This window comes from Mustela nivalis (assembly GCF_964662115.1).
Source record: "Mustela nivalis genome assembly, chromosome: X".
NCBI lineage: Eukaryota > Metazoa > Chordata > Mammalia > Carnivora > Mustelidae > Mustela > Mustela nivalis.
The window spans coordinates 16042083-16059210 of record NC_139040.1 but is presented as its reverse complement, the minus strand read 5'-3'; the positions used below and the strand labels follow the sequence as shown (position 1 = coordinate 16059210).

The following is a 17128-nucleotide window of genomic DNA, read 5'->3' as shown; positions in this document are numbered from 1 at the left end:
CATTGTCTGGGATGGCCGCAGGATGGCCCGAAGTCGAGCCAGCATGCATTCGTTGAATAAACTGCGCCTCATAAAATGGGAATGCCGGGTAGCTGGGAAAAGGGGGACGTTTCTCTTATTCAGTAGAAGAAGCCAGGTACAGAGATCAGTGGGAATAGTTCGCGGTCTCTTTGCTAACGCATACATAAGACACCTCCCGAAGGACACAGAAAAAAACTGTTCATATAGTCTGCCTCTGAGGAGGGAGAATTCTTGGCTGGGTGACAGGATCTGTTTGGAAAGCAACTTTTCACTTGTCCTTTTATTATAGCTTGTTTTCTTTCTTTCTTTCTTTCTTTCTTTCTTTCTTTCTTTCTTTCTTTTTTTTGCTTTATGGAAGTATAATTGACAAACAAGAATTGTATATATTCAAGGTGTACAATGTGACGTGCCTTTTGCATTTTGAGCCATGTGAGTCTATTACTTACTGAGGGAATAAAGTAATTAACTAAAAACATTATATACAGGTATACATATATCTATGTGTAATTTGGAGCTCTTTTTTAAGATAGTAAATCATTCGAATAAAAGCACAACAAAAACTCCCACCAGAGAGGTTTTACTTCAAACCAGTGAGCTTGCCAGGGTCATGGGTGGGAATTTGGCTGCGGTGAAATTGACCATATATTGAAATAATTGCTGAGCCTGGGTGCTGGGTATATGGAGGTTCATTTTCACCTGAAACATGAATGAGCCCCTTTAGCAAGGCAAAAATGGTCACATCGCAACCCTTTCGTGCAGTTTAAGCTAATAGTGTTCTCATTATTTTTGTAAATTTTCCATAATATAAAGGTTTTCCAAAGAAAGGAAGACAAATGAGCTCCCACCAGGCTCTTGCTAGGGATATCCGCATTCTTTCTCATCCCAGCCCTTGTGTCTTGTAATTGAGTGGAAATTCCCATTCCCCATCACCTTTGTCGAGGACCCTGTACTGTCCTGGGGAGTTTTCCTGTTAACAACAACCTCTCCCCATCTGGTTGCGTGTTAATTGGGTACCACCTTATCCTTATTGCTGGGGAAGCTCATCGTGTTCTCAAAAAAAGCACTTCTTTAGTTTCTTATGATCACTTGACATTCTCTTCCTACCTCGCGGTCTATTATTAGGCCTCCTAACTAATTTGGGGCCATGCCCTTATCCCGGTTACGTATAGTTATCAATCTGGGGGCTGATGTCTCGGGGGCATTCAGTATATGGCCCCGCCAAGTTCACCCTATGCCATCAGTAAGCACACTTGTGTTCAGCCTTTCAGCTTGAAATTGTTTTGCTTATGTCGGCATTCCTTCTGTTACCTCAGAAGCTATGGTGACTTTGGCCTGGCCCCCAACACCTGCCAACCCATGCCTTGTTGTCTGTCCTCAGCGGGCAGGTGGCTTCCCCTTGCTGCCTGCAGACACGGGCATCTTCCCGGTGTCCCACAGTCTGTCATTCAGCCCTGCTTGCATAGCCCACCAGCACCCCAGACTGAATTAATTCTCCCCACTTGAAGCCTCCCCTTGACCCCTCTGGACACAGCCCACTCTGGCCCCATTCCCCAGGCAGCCGGGGTTTAGCAAGCCTTCCCTGCGCTCTCGCAGCTTCCTTTAGCACACCAGAACGTGCTTCCATCCCAGACGATGAGCTCCTGGGTTAAGGATCAAGACTGTGTCTCATGATCCCTTGAATACCTCACACTCAGCACAGCATCAGGCGCGTGGTTAAATGTTCAAAATGTGTCATTTTTACAATTTTAAGACTTTTAACATACAGAAAATTGTATGCAAAAGTAGTAACAAAAACCTTCATGTGGCGTTTATCAAGATTCATCTGTTGTTAGCATCCTGTTAAAATGACCACGCACACATGCACACACACACATTTTCGTGTGAAGCGCTTTAGACTGAGTTGCAGAATCATATTCCTTTGCCCCCAATACTTCAATATGTATTTCCTAAGAACAAGACATTCTGTTAGACAAACATGTATAGGTTGGCAAATTCAAGAAATATAATGTGGATACACCACACAGGCCATATTCCAGTTGTGCTAATTTTCCCGAGAATGTCCTTCCTAGCTACTTCTCTTCTGGTCCGTGGTGCAGTGGAGGATCACACATTGTAGTTGGTTGTCATGTCTCTTGATTCTCGCAAGCGTCCTTCAATCTAGAACAGCCCCCCGCCTTTCTTTGTCTTTCATGACATCCAGCTTTTAGAAGAATACAGGCCAGTTACTTTGTAGAATGTCCCCCAGTTGGTTTGCCTGATGTATCCTCATGATGAGAGGTTGCACATTTCTGGCATGAGCAAAACATAAAAAAGCATCTATGATGGTTGGTGATGTTAACTTGGATTAACTGGTTAAATGCCCGCCATGTTTTTCCGCTGTAAAGGTATGATTTTTCATGGGGCGCCTGGGTGGCTCGTCAGTTAAGAGTCCAACTCTTGATTTTGGCTCAGGTCATGATCTCAGGGTCGTGATCAAGCCCTGCATTGGGCTCCATGCTGGGTGTGGAATCTGCTTGATTCTCTCTCTCCCTCTCCCTCTGCTCCTCCACCCCTTCCCTCTCTAAAAAAAAGTGACTTGTCTTTTTGTACTTAATAACTAACGTATGAAGAGATAATTTGTGACTACATAAATAACATGTTTCTCATAAAACTTTCACTCTCCAGTTTTAGGATCCATTAATGACTCTTGCCTGAATTCATGCTCACTATGGTGGTTGCCAGATAGTAATTTTCAAAATAACACCTATGCATTGATTAAATGAGTTGCTCATTTGTCCTACGGAAGGGATGCCTCCTTTGCTAGGACACCAGCTTCTGATTGGCTGCAAGAGTGAAGTCTAGGTGAAGACAGGCTTGCAGTGCTTGGAAACCTTAAATGAGGTCAGTTCTCCTCTAAGCCTACTGGCCTTTATCGGGACCCAGAATGGACTCCATGGCCTTCCCAAGGTGGTCTCCATGCTGAGGGCCCACAGCAGCGGCCTGCTTAGTCATCTCCATGCCTATAGGACCCATGCCTGCCTAGTCTTAACTATTTTCCATCCAACTTAGGAGCAGAGAAGCTAAAGGTGGAGGGCATTCTTGCTTCCCATTCTGACTTGTTTGAAAAACATCGGATCTGCCATTCTGGAGATCCACATTTTTAGGCACTGGGATCAAGGCATCATTTGTATGTGGGTTCTTGTACAGAAAAGGAGAGTCACCATGACTATATTGGAGGGCCGAGGGAAGTCCACCGTGGAGCTGTTTCTGTTTGGGGACTGTGTTTGTTCCCTAGGGCTTCCGTAACAAATGACCACAAATGGGGTGACTTAACACATTAGGAATTCGTTCTCTCAGTTCCAGAAGCTAGAGTTTGAAGTCAAGGTGTGGCAGGGGCATGCTCCCTCGGAAGCCTCTAGGGCAGGATCCTTCCTTGCCTCTTCCAGCTTCTGGTAGCCCCCGGGCTTTCCTGGCTGGTTGCTGCACGGCTGTATGTGATCTCTGCCTCCATCTTTCTCTAGCCACCTTCCCTCTGTGTCTGTGTGTGTCTTCACATGACATTCTCTCTGTGTCTGCGTCTGTTCAAATTCCTCTCTCCTAAGGACATCAGTCATATTGGAGTGGGGGCCCACCCTAATGACTACATCTGCAAAGACCCTGTTTCCATAAGGTCACACTCACAGGTACCTAGGGTTAGAGCTTCAGCATATCTTGTGGGGGGCAGGGGATGAGTGGTGAGGGGACCTGAACCCATCACAAGAACCATGTGTGAAATCCGACCCATTAGAGAACAGGAAGTGGAGTGCTATTCACTATAATGCTTCAGCCCAGTATCGTAGATCTCTCTGTCCCTCCTGCTCACTCTGGGCTTGGTTGGCTTGGCAACATGTAAGGAAGGAAAATGAGATAGGCAGAACATACTCAGTTTGGACATAATTTTCAAATGACTGCAAGCTATTCTCGTGGCCATTACATAGAGGACAGCAGCAGAGAACAATAACAGTCTGCAAGGCTCTGGCCCCTGCACTTCTTTCTAGAATTCTTATAATTGCAATAGAAATGGATTTGTTACTATTTGATAGATGGGGAACATGAGACCCGAGAAATGAAGTGACTGACAGTAAATTTCACACAGGGCAGGATCGTGTCTGTGAAGCATAGAGCCTAGCCCCATGGCAGGCGCTCCGTAAATTTTGTTGCCTGCAGGAGTGAATGAATGACTTAATCTGAGATGGTGCCCCTGGTGTTCATGTTTGGATCCATTCCTCTTTCTATGGTCCCTCACAAGTAACTGCAGACCGAGGTGTTGTCCTGAGACAATGGAGTTTAGGTGCATCAACAATGAATTCTGTTACACTGAAAAGAAATTAGATTAAATTTTAAAAATAAATAAAAAAGAAGTGACTGTGTCAATTTCAGATTCTTTTGCTATCTTTAAGAACCTTCTGAATTCTGTGGTAATGAGTATGTCAGTCTAGTTGATTTCTTTTCCTGCTCCACTCCTGATAAACCGATCAAGATGCCATTTTGTCAAGATACTTAGGCATTGGCTTTAATTTTACTTGAGCTATGTAATTGTCTGAAAATCGTAAATTTTTTTATATTTTAAAATATAAATTATAAAATTACATTCGCACTAAAGGCAGGCCTTAGCACATAGACTGTTATACTGTAACAATGTATCAAGGAAGTAAAGAATTCAGGATATTACCTTCATATCTTTGAAACAGAATACTGATAATTCCCTTATACCCATTTCTGGATCTCCATCAGCATCACTGAGGTAGCCAGGAAAGGTCCATTCAGCCTAGCCAATAAGGAGTCATTGACAGTGTGCTGTGCGCCCAACCATATGCTGGGTGGGGGGCGGGGGGCGGGGAAGAGAAGGAAGCTCTCTCCAGGAGCCTCCAGTCTGGTGAACGATGTGGCATCCCCGTGGGAAACAGTGAACAAAGAGAAGTTGACCCTTGCTAAGCACCTAGTAGGTGCCAGACCCTGGACAAACCGTGTAAGGCGTGTATTCCCCCTATGCAACAGAGGAGCAAACCGAAGAGCCGAGAGATTAAGACAGCTTGCCCAAGATCACATAGCTAGTAAGTGGTAGAACTAGCGTTTGAACCCAGCAGGCCCAGGACCCAACGTTAAGAGAATAAGATGAGACAGCATACAGTCAAGCATTTGGTTGCTTGGGCAAAGTTTCGGGGAGATGCATGGAATCTAAGAAGGCCAAGATGGGGCCTCTGGGAGCCAGCGTGTGTCGGGAAGCTGAGAGCATGAGGCTCCCACGCCACATTCCTGTAGAACCTGCCCATTACAACCACCTTTTTCCCAGTGAAGGGCCCGGGCTTGGTCCATCTCCTCCTCTGGTGTGCTTGGGAAGGTGGGGAGGAGAAGCTGGGTCACGTTTCCCCCGTCGACTCATACTGCCCCTCTCTGAGGCTGGCTGAGCTATTTCTCTTCCCGGTGCCTGACCTCATGGGGCAGTTTCTCAGCCCAGAAGCACAGCTCCCTTTGAGCTGGGAAGAACCTCTCATTCGAGAACCACAAGACCCCCAGCTGCCCTGCCCTCTCCCTCCTTTCCTACCCTTATGTTTCTGTTCACGTAGAAGGCATGAAAGGAATTTAATGTGTTTCTGCTTTTTTTTTTTTTTTTTTCCCCACGGCAGGGAGAAGAATGGGCCTAGTCAGATATAGCATCTTCCCGGTCTGCTCAAGGCTTCGCCAACCAAAGAGCCTCCATCTGACACATCAGATCTGTAAAATAAAAAAGAGGGTACCTTCTTTCTCTGACATTGTTTCCCGCCAGTGATGAAAAGGAAAAGTTTCTCCTTAAGTCTATAGTTCTAATTCTCAACAGTTACAGTGTTTCGGGGCGGGGAGGGTTCATGTGGGGAGGGTTCTCTGAAAAATGGGATAAATTAAAAGCTTTGTGGTCACTTTAAAGAAATGTCTGAGGGACGCCTGGGTGGCTCAGTGGGTTAAGCGGTTAAGCGTCTGCCTTCAGCTCAGGTCACAATCCTGGGGTCCTGGGATGGAGCCCCACATTGGGCTCCCTGCTCATGGGGAGCCTGCTTCTCCTTCTGCCTGCTGCTCTCCCTACTTGTTCTCTCTCTCTGACAAATAAATTTTTAAAAAAATTTTAGGGGCACCTGGGTGGCTCAGTCATTAAGCATCTGCCTTCGGCTCAGGTCATGATCCCCGGGTCATGGGATCGAGCCCCACATCGGGCTCTCTGCTTGGTGGGAAGGCTGCTTTCCCTCTCCCACTCCCCCTGCTTGTATTCCTGTTCTCGCTGTCTCTCTCTCTCTCTCTGTAAAATAAATAAATAAAATCTTTTAAAAACTAAAAATAAATTAAAAATAAAAAAATAAAAGAAATGTAGAACTGTGCCTGGATTTTTTAGACTTTTTACTTTGAAATAAGGATAGATTCACAGGGGGAAAAAAAGGATAGATTCACAGGAAGTTGCCCTGAACCTAATCTCCCACACTGATTACATCACAAGTAATTGTAGTACCATAGAAAGCCCAGAAAACGGACATAGGTACAATGTGTGTGTACAGTCATATTTTTAATTACATATATAGATTTGTGTGATCACCACCACAATCAAGGTAAAAAAAAAAAAACAACTATTCTGTCACTGCAAAGATCTCCCTGGTGTATCCCACTGTAGTCAAGCCCACTCTGCCCCCCACCCCCACCGCCATCCCTAACCTCTGGCAACTGTTAATTTGTTCTCCAATCTCTATAATCCTGTACTTTAAAAACTATGGTTCCTGGGATGCCTGGGTGGCTCAGTTGGTTGGGCGGCTGCCTTCGGCTCAGGTCATGATCCTGGTGTCCTGGGATCCAGTCCCACATCGGGCTCCTTGCTCAGCGAGGAGCCTGCTTCTCCCTCTGCCTCTGCCTGCCACTCTGTCTGCCTGTGCTCACTCTCTCTAACAAATAAATAAATAAAATATTTAGGAAAAAAAAAACAGTTCCCTTATCAAAATGAATTGGCACCTCCAGCTTTCGTAGAATCACGGGCTCAAAGGAGTAACTTCTCCAGCCCAGTTTCTCACCCTGTGCCCAAATTCCCTCTGTAGTCCTTCCAAATGTCCATCCAGCCACTATAACGTGGAAACCAGAACCTTCTCCAGGATCCTGAGGTATGTCATACATTTAGAGCAAGGACATCGTTTCCTCCTACAAACGTATAATTATCAAAACTCTTACCCTTAGATTAAATATCACAAAAGCCGCGCTCATGAGCTGATTTTCCCACACACTATTCTATCCCAAATGAGCATCTCCTTTTTCCATTATTTTACCCAGCGAGAGGGATGAGATGCAGGAGGCCTGGAAGGCTCACAGAAAATTCCAAAAATTAAACAGTCTGGCCTCCGGCAGTTGGAGCCTTTCAAATGCAAGTGGGTGCATGTGTGGAATTTATTTCCCATGGGACTGTGACTGTGTTATCTCCATCACATCTACTAGTCATGGAGGGGTTGGGGGGGGTAACTCCCCAGGACTCACTCATGGTGGGTGAGAGCTTTGAGGGGCGCTCCATAGCCTGGGTGCGTCAGAAATTCACGCTAAGCCCAGGAGGGGCTAGCAAAAGTCAAGTCATGGGGGTTCAGTGGGCTAGGATTAATTTGGATCTCCCACCCCCTTTCCCTCTCCCAGGACTGTTTTGCAATCTTTCCACTTTGCACAAACTGAACTTGCTCTTCACAAAGAGCACCTTGTGCTCCTTCCCTGTCCCACCGCCAGAGCTGCACTTGCGCAAATCCAGATTGAGACCCCTTAGGATGTGCCCTTTAGAAGAGATGACTTCAAAAGGTAGAGGTGGGGAGGGCACCTGATTTGGGGCCCAGGAAACACTGCAAGCCCATGCATACCTCCTCCTCCTCCGTGAAGTATGGCCAACAGCACCCTCGCTCCCCACTTTCTGAGTGGGGACTCCTGCCTTCCAGAACACTCTGCACTTCACCTTAGGAAAGGAGAGGATGAGCAGCGAGGGAGAGAAGGCAAGAGGATAGCAAGCTGTGTGCCCCACCCCAAGTGCCATGGCTCTAGGGCCCCACTGTGGCAGCTTTCAGCCTGAAGGCTGGTGGCCCACAGTATGACTGGTGAATACAGCTGCTTACGGCCCAGTGATTTCCCCTTCTCTAAAGAACCTATGAGTGTGCTTGGTAATGTCCAAAGTGAAAACATATGTCCAGCTGCTTTAGGAATCTGGACAAGTGCTGAGCTGCTTTGGTTTCCTAGGGGGTAATTTCTGTGGCTCCTCTTGGGCTATTTCTTTAACCTGCGGTAGCTGGATAGACCACGGGGCCAGTTTATGGTTGGGAGGCTGCGTGGGGCTCTTCCCCTTGCTCGCTGGGAGGCAAATAACTTCAACCCTCCTGGCCTCAGTTTCCTTATCTGCGATAGAGGGATAACTAACAACTGCCCTCCTAACCTGACAAAGGAGATCGTTGAGATAAACATGGTAGCAGCATCTCCGTACAAGTTTCAGAAGGAAAATGTAGTGATCAAACCATTCAAATACAGTATTTAAAATATTGCTTTAGGGACGCCTGGGTGGCTCAGTGAGTTAAAGCCTCTGCCTTCAGCTCAGGTCATGATCCCAGGGCTCTGGGATCGAGCCCCACATCAGGGTCTCTGCCTGGCGGGGAGCCTGCCTCCTCCTCTCTCTCTGCCTGCCTCTGCCTGCTTGTGATCTCTGTCTGTCAAATAAATAAATAAAATCTTTAAAAAATATATTGTTTTAGGGCTCCCGGGTGGCTCAGTGGGTTAAGCATCTGCTTTCAGCTGGGATCATGATCTCAGGGTCCTGGGATCAGGCTCCACGTCAGGCTCCCTGCTCAGTGGGGAGCCTGCTTCCCCCTCTCCCACTCCTCCTGCTTGTATACCCTCTCTCAACTGTCTCTCTCTAATAAATAAATAAAATCTTTAAAGACATAAAAAATAAAATGTTCTTCAATGTTTAGAAAATCATGCTTTTTTGTAACTCAAATGGTTACTTTTATTTTTTATGAAGTTTTATTTTCATTCCAGTCGAGTTAACATACAGCGTTGTGTGAGTTTCAGGCATGCAGTATAGTGACTCAATAAGTCAATACATGACTCCGTGCACATCATGGTAAGCACACGCTTTAGTCCCCATCACCTAGTCCACCCAGCCCCCCACCCACTGCCCCACTGGTAACCATCAGTTTGTTCTCCGTAGTTAAGAGTCTGTTTCTTGCTTTGTCTCTCTCTCTTTTCCCCTTTGCTCATTTGTTTTCTTTCTTTCTTTTTGCTCATTTGTTGTCTAAAGTCCACATATGAGTGAAATCCCATGGTATTTGTCTTTCTCTGACTTATCTCACATAGCATTACACTCTCTAGCTCCACCCATGTGGTTACAAGTGGCAAGCTTTCATTCTTTTTATGGCTCAGTAATATTCCATTGTATATATCTACCCCCTCTTTGTTATCCATTTGTCTCTCGATGGGCATTTGGGGCGCTTCCATAATGTAGCTATTGTAAATAATGCTGCCATAAACACAAGGGTGCACAGATCCCCTTGAATGAGTGTTTTTGTATTTGGGGGGAGGGGGAAATATCCAGAAGTACAACTACTATATTATAGGGTAGTTCTATTTTTAATTTTGTGAGGAACCTCCATACTGTTTTCCAGAGTGGCTGCACCAAGTTTGCATTCCCACCAACAGTGCACGAGCGTTCCTTTTTTTTTCTTTTCTTTTCTTAAAAAAGATTTTGTTTGTTTATTTGAGAGAGAGAGACAGCGAGAGAGGGAACACAAGCAGGGGGAATGGGAGAAGGAGAAGCAGGCTTTCCACAGAGCCAGGAACCAGATGCGGATGCAGGACTCGATTCCAGGACCCTGGGGATCATGATTTGAGCTGAAGGCAGATGCTTAATGACTGAGCCACCCAGGCACCCCAGGGGTTCCTTTTTCTCCACATCCTCACCAACACTTGTTTCTTGTGTTTTTGATTTTAGCCAATCTGACCTGTGTGATCTCTTTGTAGCTATGACTTGCATTTCCCTGATGATCAGTGATGTTGAGGATCTTTTCACGTGTCTGTTGGCCATCGGGATGTCTTCTTCAGAGAAATATCTGTTCATGTCTTCTGCCCATTTCTTAATTGGATTCTTTCTTGGGGATGTTAAGTTGTATAAGTTCTTTAGATATTCTGAATACTAACCCTTTATCAGAGATGTCATTTGCAAATATCTTCTCCCATTCAGTAGGTTGTCTTGTAGTTTTGTGGATTGTTTCCTTCCTTGTGCAAAAGCTTTCTATTTTGAAGTAGTCCCAATATTTTATTTTTGTTTTGGTTTCCCTTACCTCGGGAGACCTATCTAGAAGGATGTTGCTACAACCGATGTCAGAGAAATGACTGCTCTTGCTCTCGTCTAGGATTTTTCTGGTTTTGTGTGTCACATTCAGGTCCTTAATCTACTTTGAGTTGGTTTTGTGTACGGTGTAAGACAGGAGTTCGGTTTCATTCTTTTGCATGTAGCTGTCCAGTCTTCCCAACACCATTTGTTGAAGAGACTCTCTTTTCCCCACTGCATATTCTCTCCTCCCTTCTTGAAGATTAATTGACCATATAATTATGGGCTTATTTCTGGGTTTTCTATTCTACTCCATTGAACTATGTGTCTGCTTTTTGTGCCAGTACCATACTGTTTCGATTACTACAGCTTTGTAATATAACTTGAAGTCTGGAATTTTGATACCTCCAGATTTTTTTCCTTTTCAAGATTGTTTTGGCTTTTGGAGATCTTCTGTGGGAGCTTTTCCCCTATGTTCAGGAGCAAGACAAGGATGTCCACTCTCACCACTTTTATTCAGCATAGTACTAGAAGTCCTAGTCACAGCAATCAAGCAACAAAAAGAAATAAAAGGCATCCAAATTGGTAAGGAAGAAGTAAAGCTTTCACTATTTGCAGATGACACATTATATCCAGAAAACCCTAGAAAGTTCACCAAACAAGTACTAGAACTGATAAACGAATTCAGTAAAGTCACAGGATACAAAACCAATGTACAGAAATCTGTTGCATTTCTATACACTAATAGTGAAGCAACAGAAAGAAAAACAATCCCATTTACAATTGCACCAAAAATAATAAAATACCCAGGGATAAGCTTAACCAAAGAGGTGAGAGAACTATGCCCTGAAAATTATAAAACACCGAGGAAAGAAATTGAAGACGACACAAAGAAGTGGAAAGACATTCCATGCTCATGGACTGGAAGAACAAGTATTGTTAAAATGTCTCTATCACCCAAAGCCTCCTACAGATATAATGCAGGCCCTATCGAAATGCCAATATTTCCCACAAAGCTAGAACAAACAATCCTAAATTTTTTATAGAACCACAAAAGACCCCAAATAGCCAAAGCAATCTTGAAATAGAAAAACATTCTTAAGGGGTGCCTGAGTGTCTCAGATGGTTGAGGGTCTGCCTTCAGCTCAGGTCACGATCTCGGGGTCCTGGGATCAAGTCTGGCATCAGGCTCCCTGCTTAGCAGGGAGCCTGCTTCTCCCTCTTTCTGTCTGCCGCTCCTCCTGCTTGTGCTTGCTGTCTCTGACAAATAAAATCTTAAAACAAGAAAAACATTCTTAAAATAACTCTTAGTCTTGGGGCACCTGGGTGGCTCAGTGGGTTAAAGCCTCTGCCTTCGGCTCAGGTCATTATCCCAGCGTCCTGGGATTGAGCCCCGCATCGGGCTCTCTGCTCGACGGTGAGCCTGCTTCCCCCTCTCTCTGCCTGCCTCTCTGCCTACTTGTAATCTCTGTCTGTCAAATAAATTAATTAAATATTTTTTAAAAACTCTTAGTCTTATCTATTTTAACAGGCCAGGTTTTTTGGCCTATTTGGACTCAATTCTTTCTATTCATTATATTTTTTAGCGTGAGGGTGAGGTTGGCCATAAAATCTTATGAAATTGTAAAAAAAAAAAAAAAAAAAAAAGGAGTGTGGGATAAAGTGATCCCAGTACTAGGAATTTGATCTCATGCATAAAGACAGCTCACTTCGTTAAGCCGGTGCGCTTACCACTTTCCAGTAGGATTGACTGTTGCACAACAGTAAGCTGTGCCCAGGTCACTGGGTTGTAAAGTGCAAAGTCAATCAGAATCACCCCTGTGGCGTCCATCAGCAGGCCGTGTTGCATGCCTTTTCACCTGGCCTGTGTGTGTGTGTGTGTGTGTGTGTGTGTGTGTGTGTGTGGACAGATTGCCCTGAGCTGGATCCCTGGGGTTTTGAGCTGAGAACTTCATCAGGTCCCACTACCAGCTAATTAATCATCGAATCCACTCATTGCAAAACCAAGTAGCCATGCTGATCCATTAGTGCAGGTCCCCAGAGTCCTAAGGACAGCTGACAGAGGAGGAAATGGCCTGATCTCCTCCCGGGATTACCAGGGAGAAGCTCCCGAGATCTGATGAGTCCCTGCCAAGCTGGGGGTATGATCCAGGAATGATGCTTTTTCTACCTTTTCCTGTAACAGTCCTTTGAGAAAGCTGCGCAGCCAACCAAAGGGTCTGTGGCCTTGCCCAGCAGCGCCCAGCCGCTGAGAGGTCCCCCATCCGTCTGGGTAAGCCACGCTCTTGGGCGGAGCTAAAGACTCAGACCACCCAGCGGGTTGGAAAGTAAAAACGCAGTCTGTCAACTGTCTACCCTTTCCGGCCCTGCGAGGTCACACCAGTCAGGCAGATTTTTTTTTTAACTGCGTGGCCCAGCTGTTCGGGTCTGTAACCTCCCTTCCCTTCATTCTGGGACAGCCTGTGATTGCAGTTTGGTTCATATCTGGGTCAAAGGTAACTGTCAAGAGGGAGGAACTTTGATAACTGCTCCAGGTTTGGGTTTTTTTTTTTTCCTGAAATATTGAGCCATCTACATGATGCCATAATAATGGATGGAAAAGTGAAAAGGTCTTTTGGGGGAGTAAGCGATCGCTTTTGAGATAGCAGATGGTTTGGTTTTCTCTTGCTCTTGTTGTTGCCAAGATGGCTGGTTGGTGTGTGCTGTGCAAACACATACTCTCTCCTTGTTTTGTTTTGTTTTTTACCGATTTGCCCTAACAGTGAAAGTCCCTAGTGGGGAGGCTGCATGGTCTAAGTGGTAAAATCATCAACTGTAAAGCCAGGCACATTGAAATGTATTTGCTGTGAGATCTTGGGAACCCCAAATAATATCTCTCAGTCTCAGTTATCTCATCCATAAATTGGGCAAGATAGTATCTGCCTCGAAGTGTTGTTGTGTTGCAGGATGGTTACGAGGCTATTTTAAGTGTGTGCCTTGGGTCAGGCAGTCAGTATTTCTTAACTTTAAATGCACATAGAGATCACGTGGGGATCTTGTTGAACTGCTGACTCTGACCTAGTAGGTTAGGGGTGGAGCGGGAGGGTCTTCATGGCCAGTAAACTCCCAGCTGATCCCTGTGACCATACTTGGAGTAGCAAGTAGGTCATTTGCAAAGTGCCTAGGACAGTTAGTGCTTAACACATGATCACCCCACAATAATTCAACCAACTCACTGACAAATTACTGAGAAGAAATCTCCTGTAGGTTTTCTTTTTCCTGGGGTGCCTGGGTGGCTCAGTCGGTGAAGCGTCTGCCTTCAGCTCAGGTCATGATCCCAGGGTGCGTGGATCAAGCTCCGCATCTGGGCTGTCTGCTCAACAGGGGAGCCTGCTTCTCCCTCTCCCTCTGCTGCTCCCCCTATGCACATGCACTTTCTCTCTCTCTTTCTCTGTCTGTCTCAAATAAATCAGTAAAAAATTTTTAAAAATTCCCTTTTCCTCAAATGTAATACTGGTCTGCTTATAGCTATGTTCCCATAGCCTTTTGCAAAATGGCCCTTTGAGATTGGCCACAGCTGGTAATTTCTGAAAGCAGGTAATGGGTACGTGGGCGGGGATCATTATACTATTCTCTCTTCCTTTGTACATGTTTAACATTTTCTGAAATACATGTATTAAATTTAAAAAAGACAACCCCAACAGAAGATTTGTAGGGCAGTAATAGTCCATGACACTGAAATGGGGGGGTGGCATGTCACTATACATCTGTCCAGACCTGCAGAAAATACACCGAGTGAACCCTGATATAAACAATGGGCTTTGGGTGATAATGATTGTCGGTATAGCTTCATTCACTGTAACAAATGCACAGCCGGGGGACATGGATAGCAGAGAGGCTATGCCTGTGTTTTGGGGGGGCGGGGGCCTGTGGGAACTCTCTGTACTTTCTATTTGAGTTTGCTGTGCACCCAGGACTGTTCTAAACAATAAAGTCTATTAAGAAAAACCACACAAACAAATAAAAAACACCTGTTTCCTAACAGCCTGAGAACAGCAGGAGATACAGGTTACCTAGTACACTGATTACCTCCAAAAACATGTTCATTACGAGAGAGAAAGCTTTCATTTCGATTCTGCAAATAAATCCATTCCTAACCTGGCCTTCTGTGACCCATGATTACATAAAAGTAATTGACCCATCCGCCCCAGGGTTTAGCACATTTTTTTCCCAGTACCATTAGCACAGTTCACACTTCACTTTATCACAGCGCACTGTGCATTTTTTTTCCCCTCTGCCGTGGTGGGCTAAAAAATCCATCCACATCCGCATAAAATCATTTATTCTTTTCACTTTGTTGAATCGGGGCTTTCCTCCACCTGCCTGGATCACGTCCGGAGCCGCCCAGCGTTCATTAAGACAGTGATTCACAAAGCAAGGACCAAGCTAATTGGAAAATGTATGTAGTGAGCTGGACATTCTCCATCATCATCACCTTCCTTGAACTGGGCCCAGTTTCTATGAGGTTCTGAGCTGCCATCGCTCAGGATAGGTGTCGTTAAATCTTTCGACATTTGATTAACGAAAGTGACATTTCAGAAAGAAATCCTCTCTAAACCAGGGGCTTAATTGATTCCTCTCTTTTCTGCCTATGACTTACTTAGAGGGTCTTTGATGTGGTAACTGGACCAGGCCTCATCCCAGTGGCCTGTGGGTGGGTCAACTCTTTGTTCCTCTGTCTGGTATTTAATCCTGGAGAGTAATGTTCTGCTCTGGTATGTTGTTTATCACTTCCAGATTATAGGTGTAGCAAATATTTTCCTAATGAAATAATCACTAACTTGGCATTCTCCTGCGGGCAGAACACAGCCAGGCTCTGCGGGCCTCTCCATCTGAATCTTCTAATGGAACTGCGTGGTTCCCCCTGCACCCCACGCCCTGCAATGTCCTTTGGGTCCGTTTTATACCATTCCCTTTGTGTTCTCGCAAAATGTCAGGGCTTTAGGTGCTGCTGGCAATCTTCAGTCTTCTTCCTAATAACAAAGTTGTGAAATGTCAGGGTTCTGTTTCTGTGCGCCTGTTGAAACTTGTAGGTGTCTCCCGGGCGGCTGCCCTGTCGCCTCTCCGCCTCTCCGCCTCTCCAGGAGAGACGCTTGACCCCAGAATCCCTTCTAGAAACCTGAAACTTTACAAGCTGCCTTTGTACAGTTCTTTCTGAAGTTAACTTGGGTGGCAGACTGTGCGGATCTAACGATTTCCAGGTGACAGAAACACCTGCAGCGACAGATAATCAAGGCGCTGGCCCGGCCTCTTGTGCGTTTCCTGTTTGCCGGCTGCTTTGGGGATGAATCACATTTGTTTGCACGGTGACGATTAAACTTGGCCCTGCCTGGGGCCCCTTGGGAAGGCTGGTTCTTCCTTCGGGAGCCCACGTTGGGCCCGGGAGTCACGGCCGGGAAAAGGCTTTCTTGGTGGTGCACAGGAAGTAATAGCCTCGGAGTCTGAATGTCTCCCTGGAAATTGCTTTAAAACAACTGGCCGCGGCTCGCAGTCCCCTCACCCTTGTCAATTTACTTGTAAGCCCACCCCAGAAGGGCCAGCTCCCACCCTTCCCACCGCAGCAGCACGCGAGGGGCAGAGCCACCGCACTCAAATGTGGACCGCCAGTCCGCCCAGTGCCAACGCGCAGTGGACCTATGATCCCTTCCAGTCACCTGAGGATGACAGCCTGTCCAGGTTTCAGATTAAACGGAAGGGCTTCAGTGAGTTGAATTAAGTAATCTCTAATAGGGGAGATCCAACCGCCTGATGATTCTGGGAATCTACTTTAGAAACTCACTTGGGAGGGGGGGGTCCTTTTACAAAACAGCGAAATTACACACTTCAGAGAGGAGGAAATCTGCCTAGGAGAGACACTGGTTACAAATTTAGTCTTTGATAGGAAATACTGTTACTGAGTCATCGAGAATAAACCCCTTCCAAGATTATAAAGGAATAAATTCTCCCATACTGTATCTAGCACCCTTATAGGTTCTTTTTTTTTTTTTTTTTTTACATTTAAATTGTTGATCCATCTAGAGTTTATCCTGGTAGCATCCATCAGTCCAACTTCAATTAATTGACCAGTATATTGTTTATCTATTCTGAGAGGACACTTCTAGCATATACTAAATTCCCAGATGCTTTTGAGTCTATCTCTGTACATTCAGTTCTTTTCCATTGGTCTATTCATGGGCCAGTGCCACAGTTAGAATTGTTGGGATTATATAAATGTTTTAGGGTGCCTGGGTGGCTCAGTGGGTTGGGCCGCTGCCTTCAGCTCGGGTCATGGTCCCGGAGTCCTGGGATCGAGTCCCGCATCGGGATCTCTGCTCCACGGGGAGACTGCTTCCCCTCTCTCTCTGCCTGCCTCTCTGCCTGCTTGTGATTTCTCTCTCTGTCAAATAAATAAATAAAATCTTTAAAAAAAATCATTATATAAATGTTTTAATTTCTAGAAGAATTTCTCCCACTAATTTTCTGAAGAGTTTCCCTGGCTGTGCCTACTTCTTCTCCATGACTCTAGAATCAACCTGTCTAGATTAAGAAGAGATACCAAAACCTCTTGGTATTCTTATTGGAAGCATATTAAATTTATGTAACAAACAGTGGAGGGGCACTTAGAGGGCTCAGTCAGTTGAGTGTCTGACTCCTGATATCCGCTCAGGTTTGTTTTTTGTTTTTTGTTTTTTCCAAGACTGTATTCATCAAAGAGAGAAAGCACAAGCAAGCAGAGGGAGTGGCAGGCAGAGGAGGCAGAGGGAGAAGCAC

At 45.4% G+C, this 17128-nt stretch overlaps 1 protein-coding gene across 4 annotated transcripts in view; it reads left to right on the top strand.

Annotated features, from left to right (window-relative positions):
- The window catches only part of LOC309856438 (P2R1A-PPP2R2A-interacting phosphatase regulator 1-like), a 66735-nt gene extending 60954 nt beyond the window's left edge, over positions 1–5781 (top strand). For all 4 annotated transcript variants that reach the window (XR_014307206.1, XM_082717659.1, XM_082717657.1 and 1 more), the window contains one exon: positions 5667–5781. Coding sequence is in view for 2 of the 4 variants with exons in the window: in XM_082717657.1 (XP_082573783.1) it covers position 5667 (1 nt within the window). In the remaining 2 variants the exon portion in view is untranslated. The remainder of the gene's footprint in view (positions 1–5666) is intronic.
- Positions 5782–17128: the final 11347 nt, after the last annotated feature.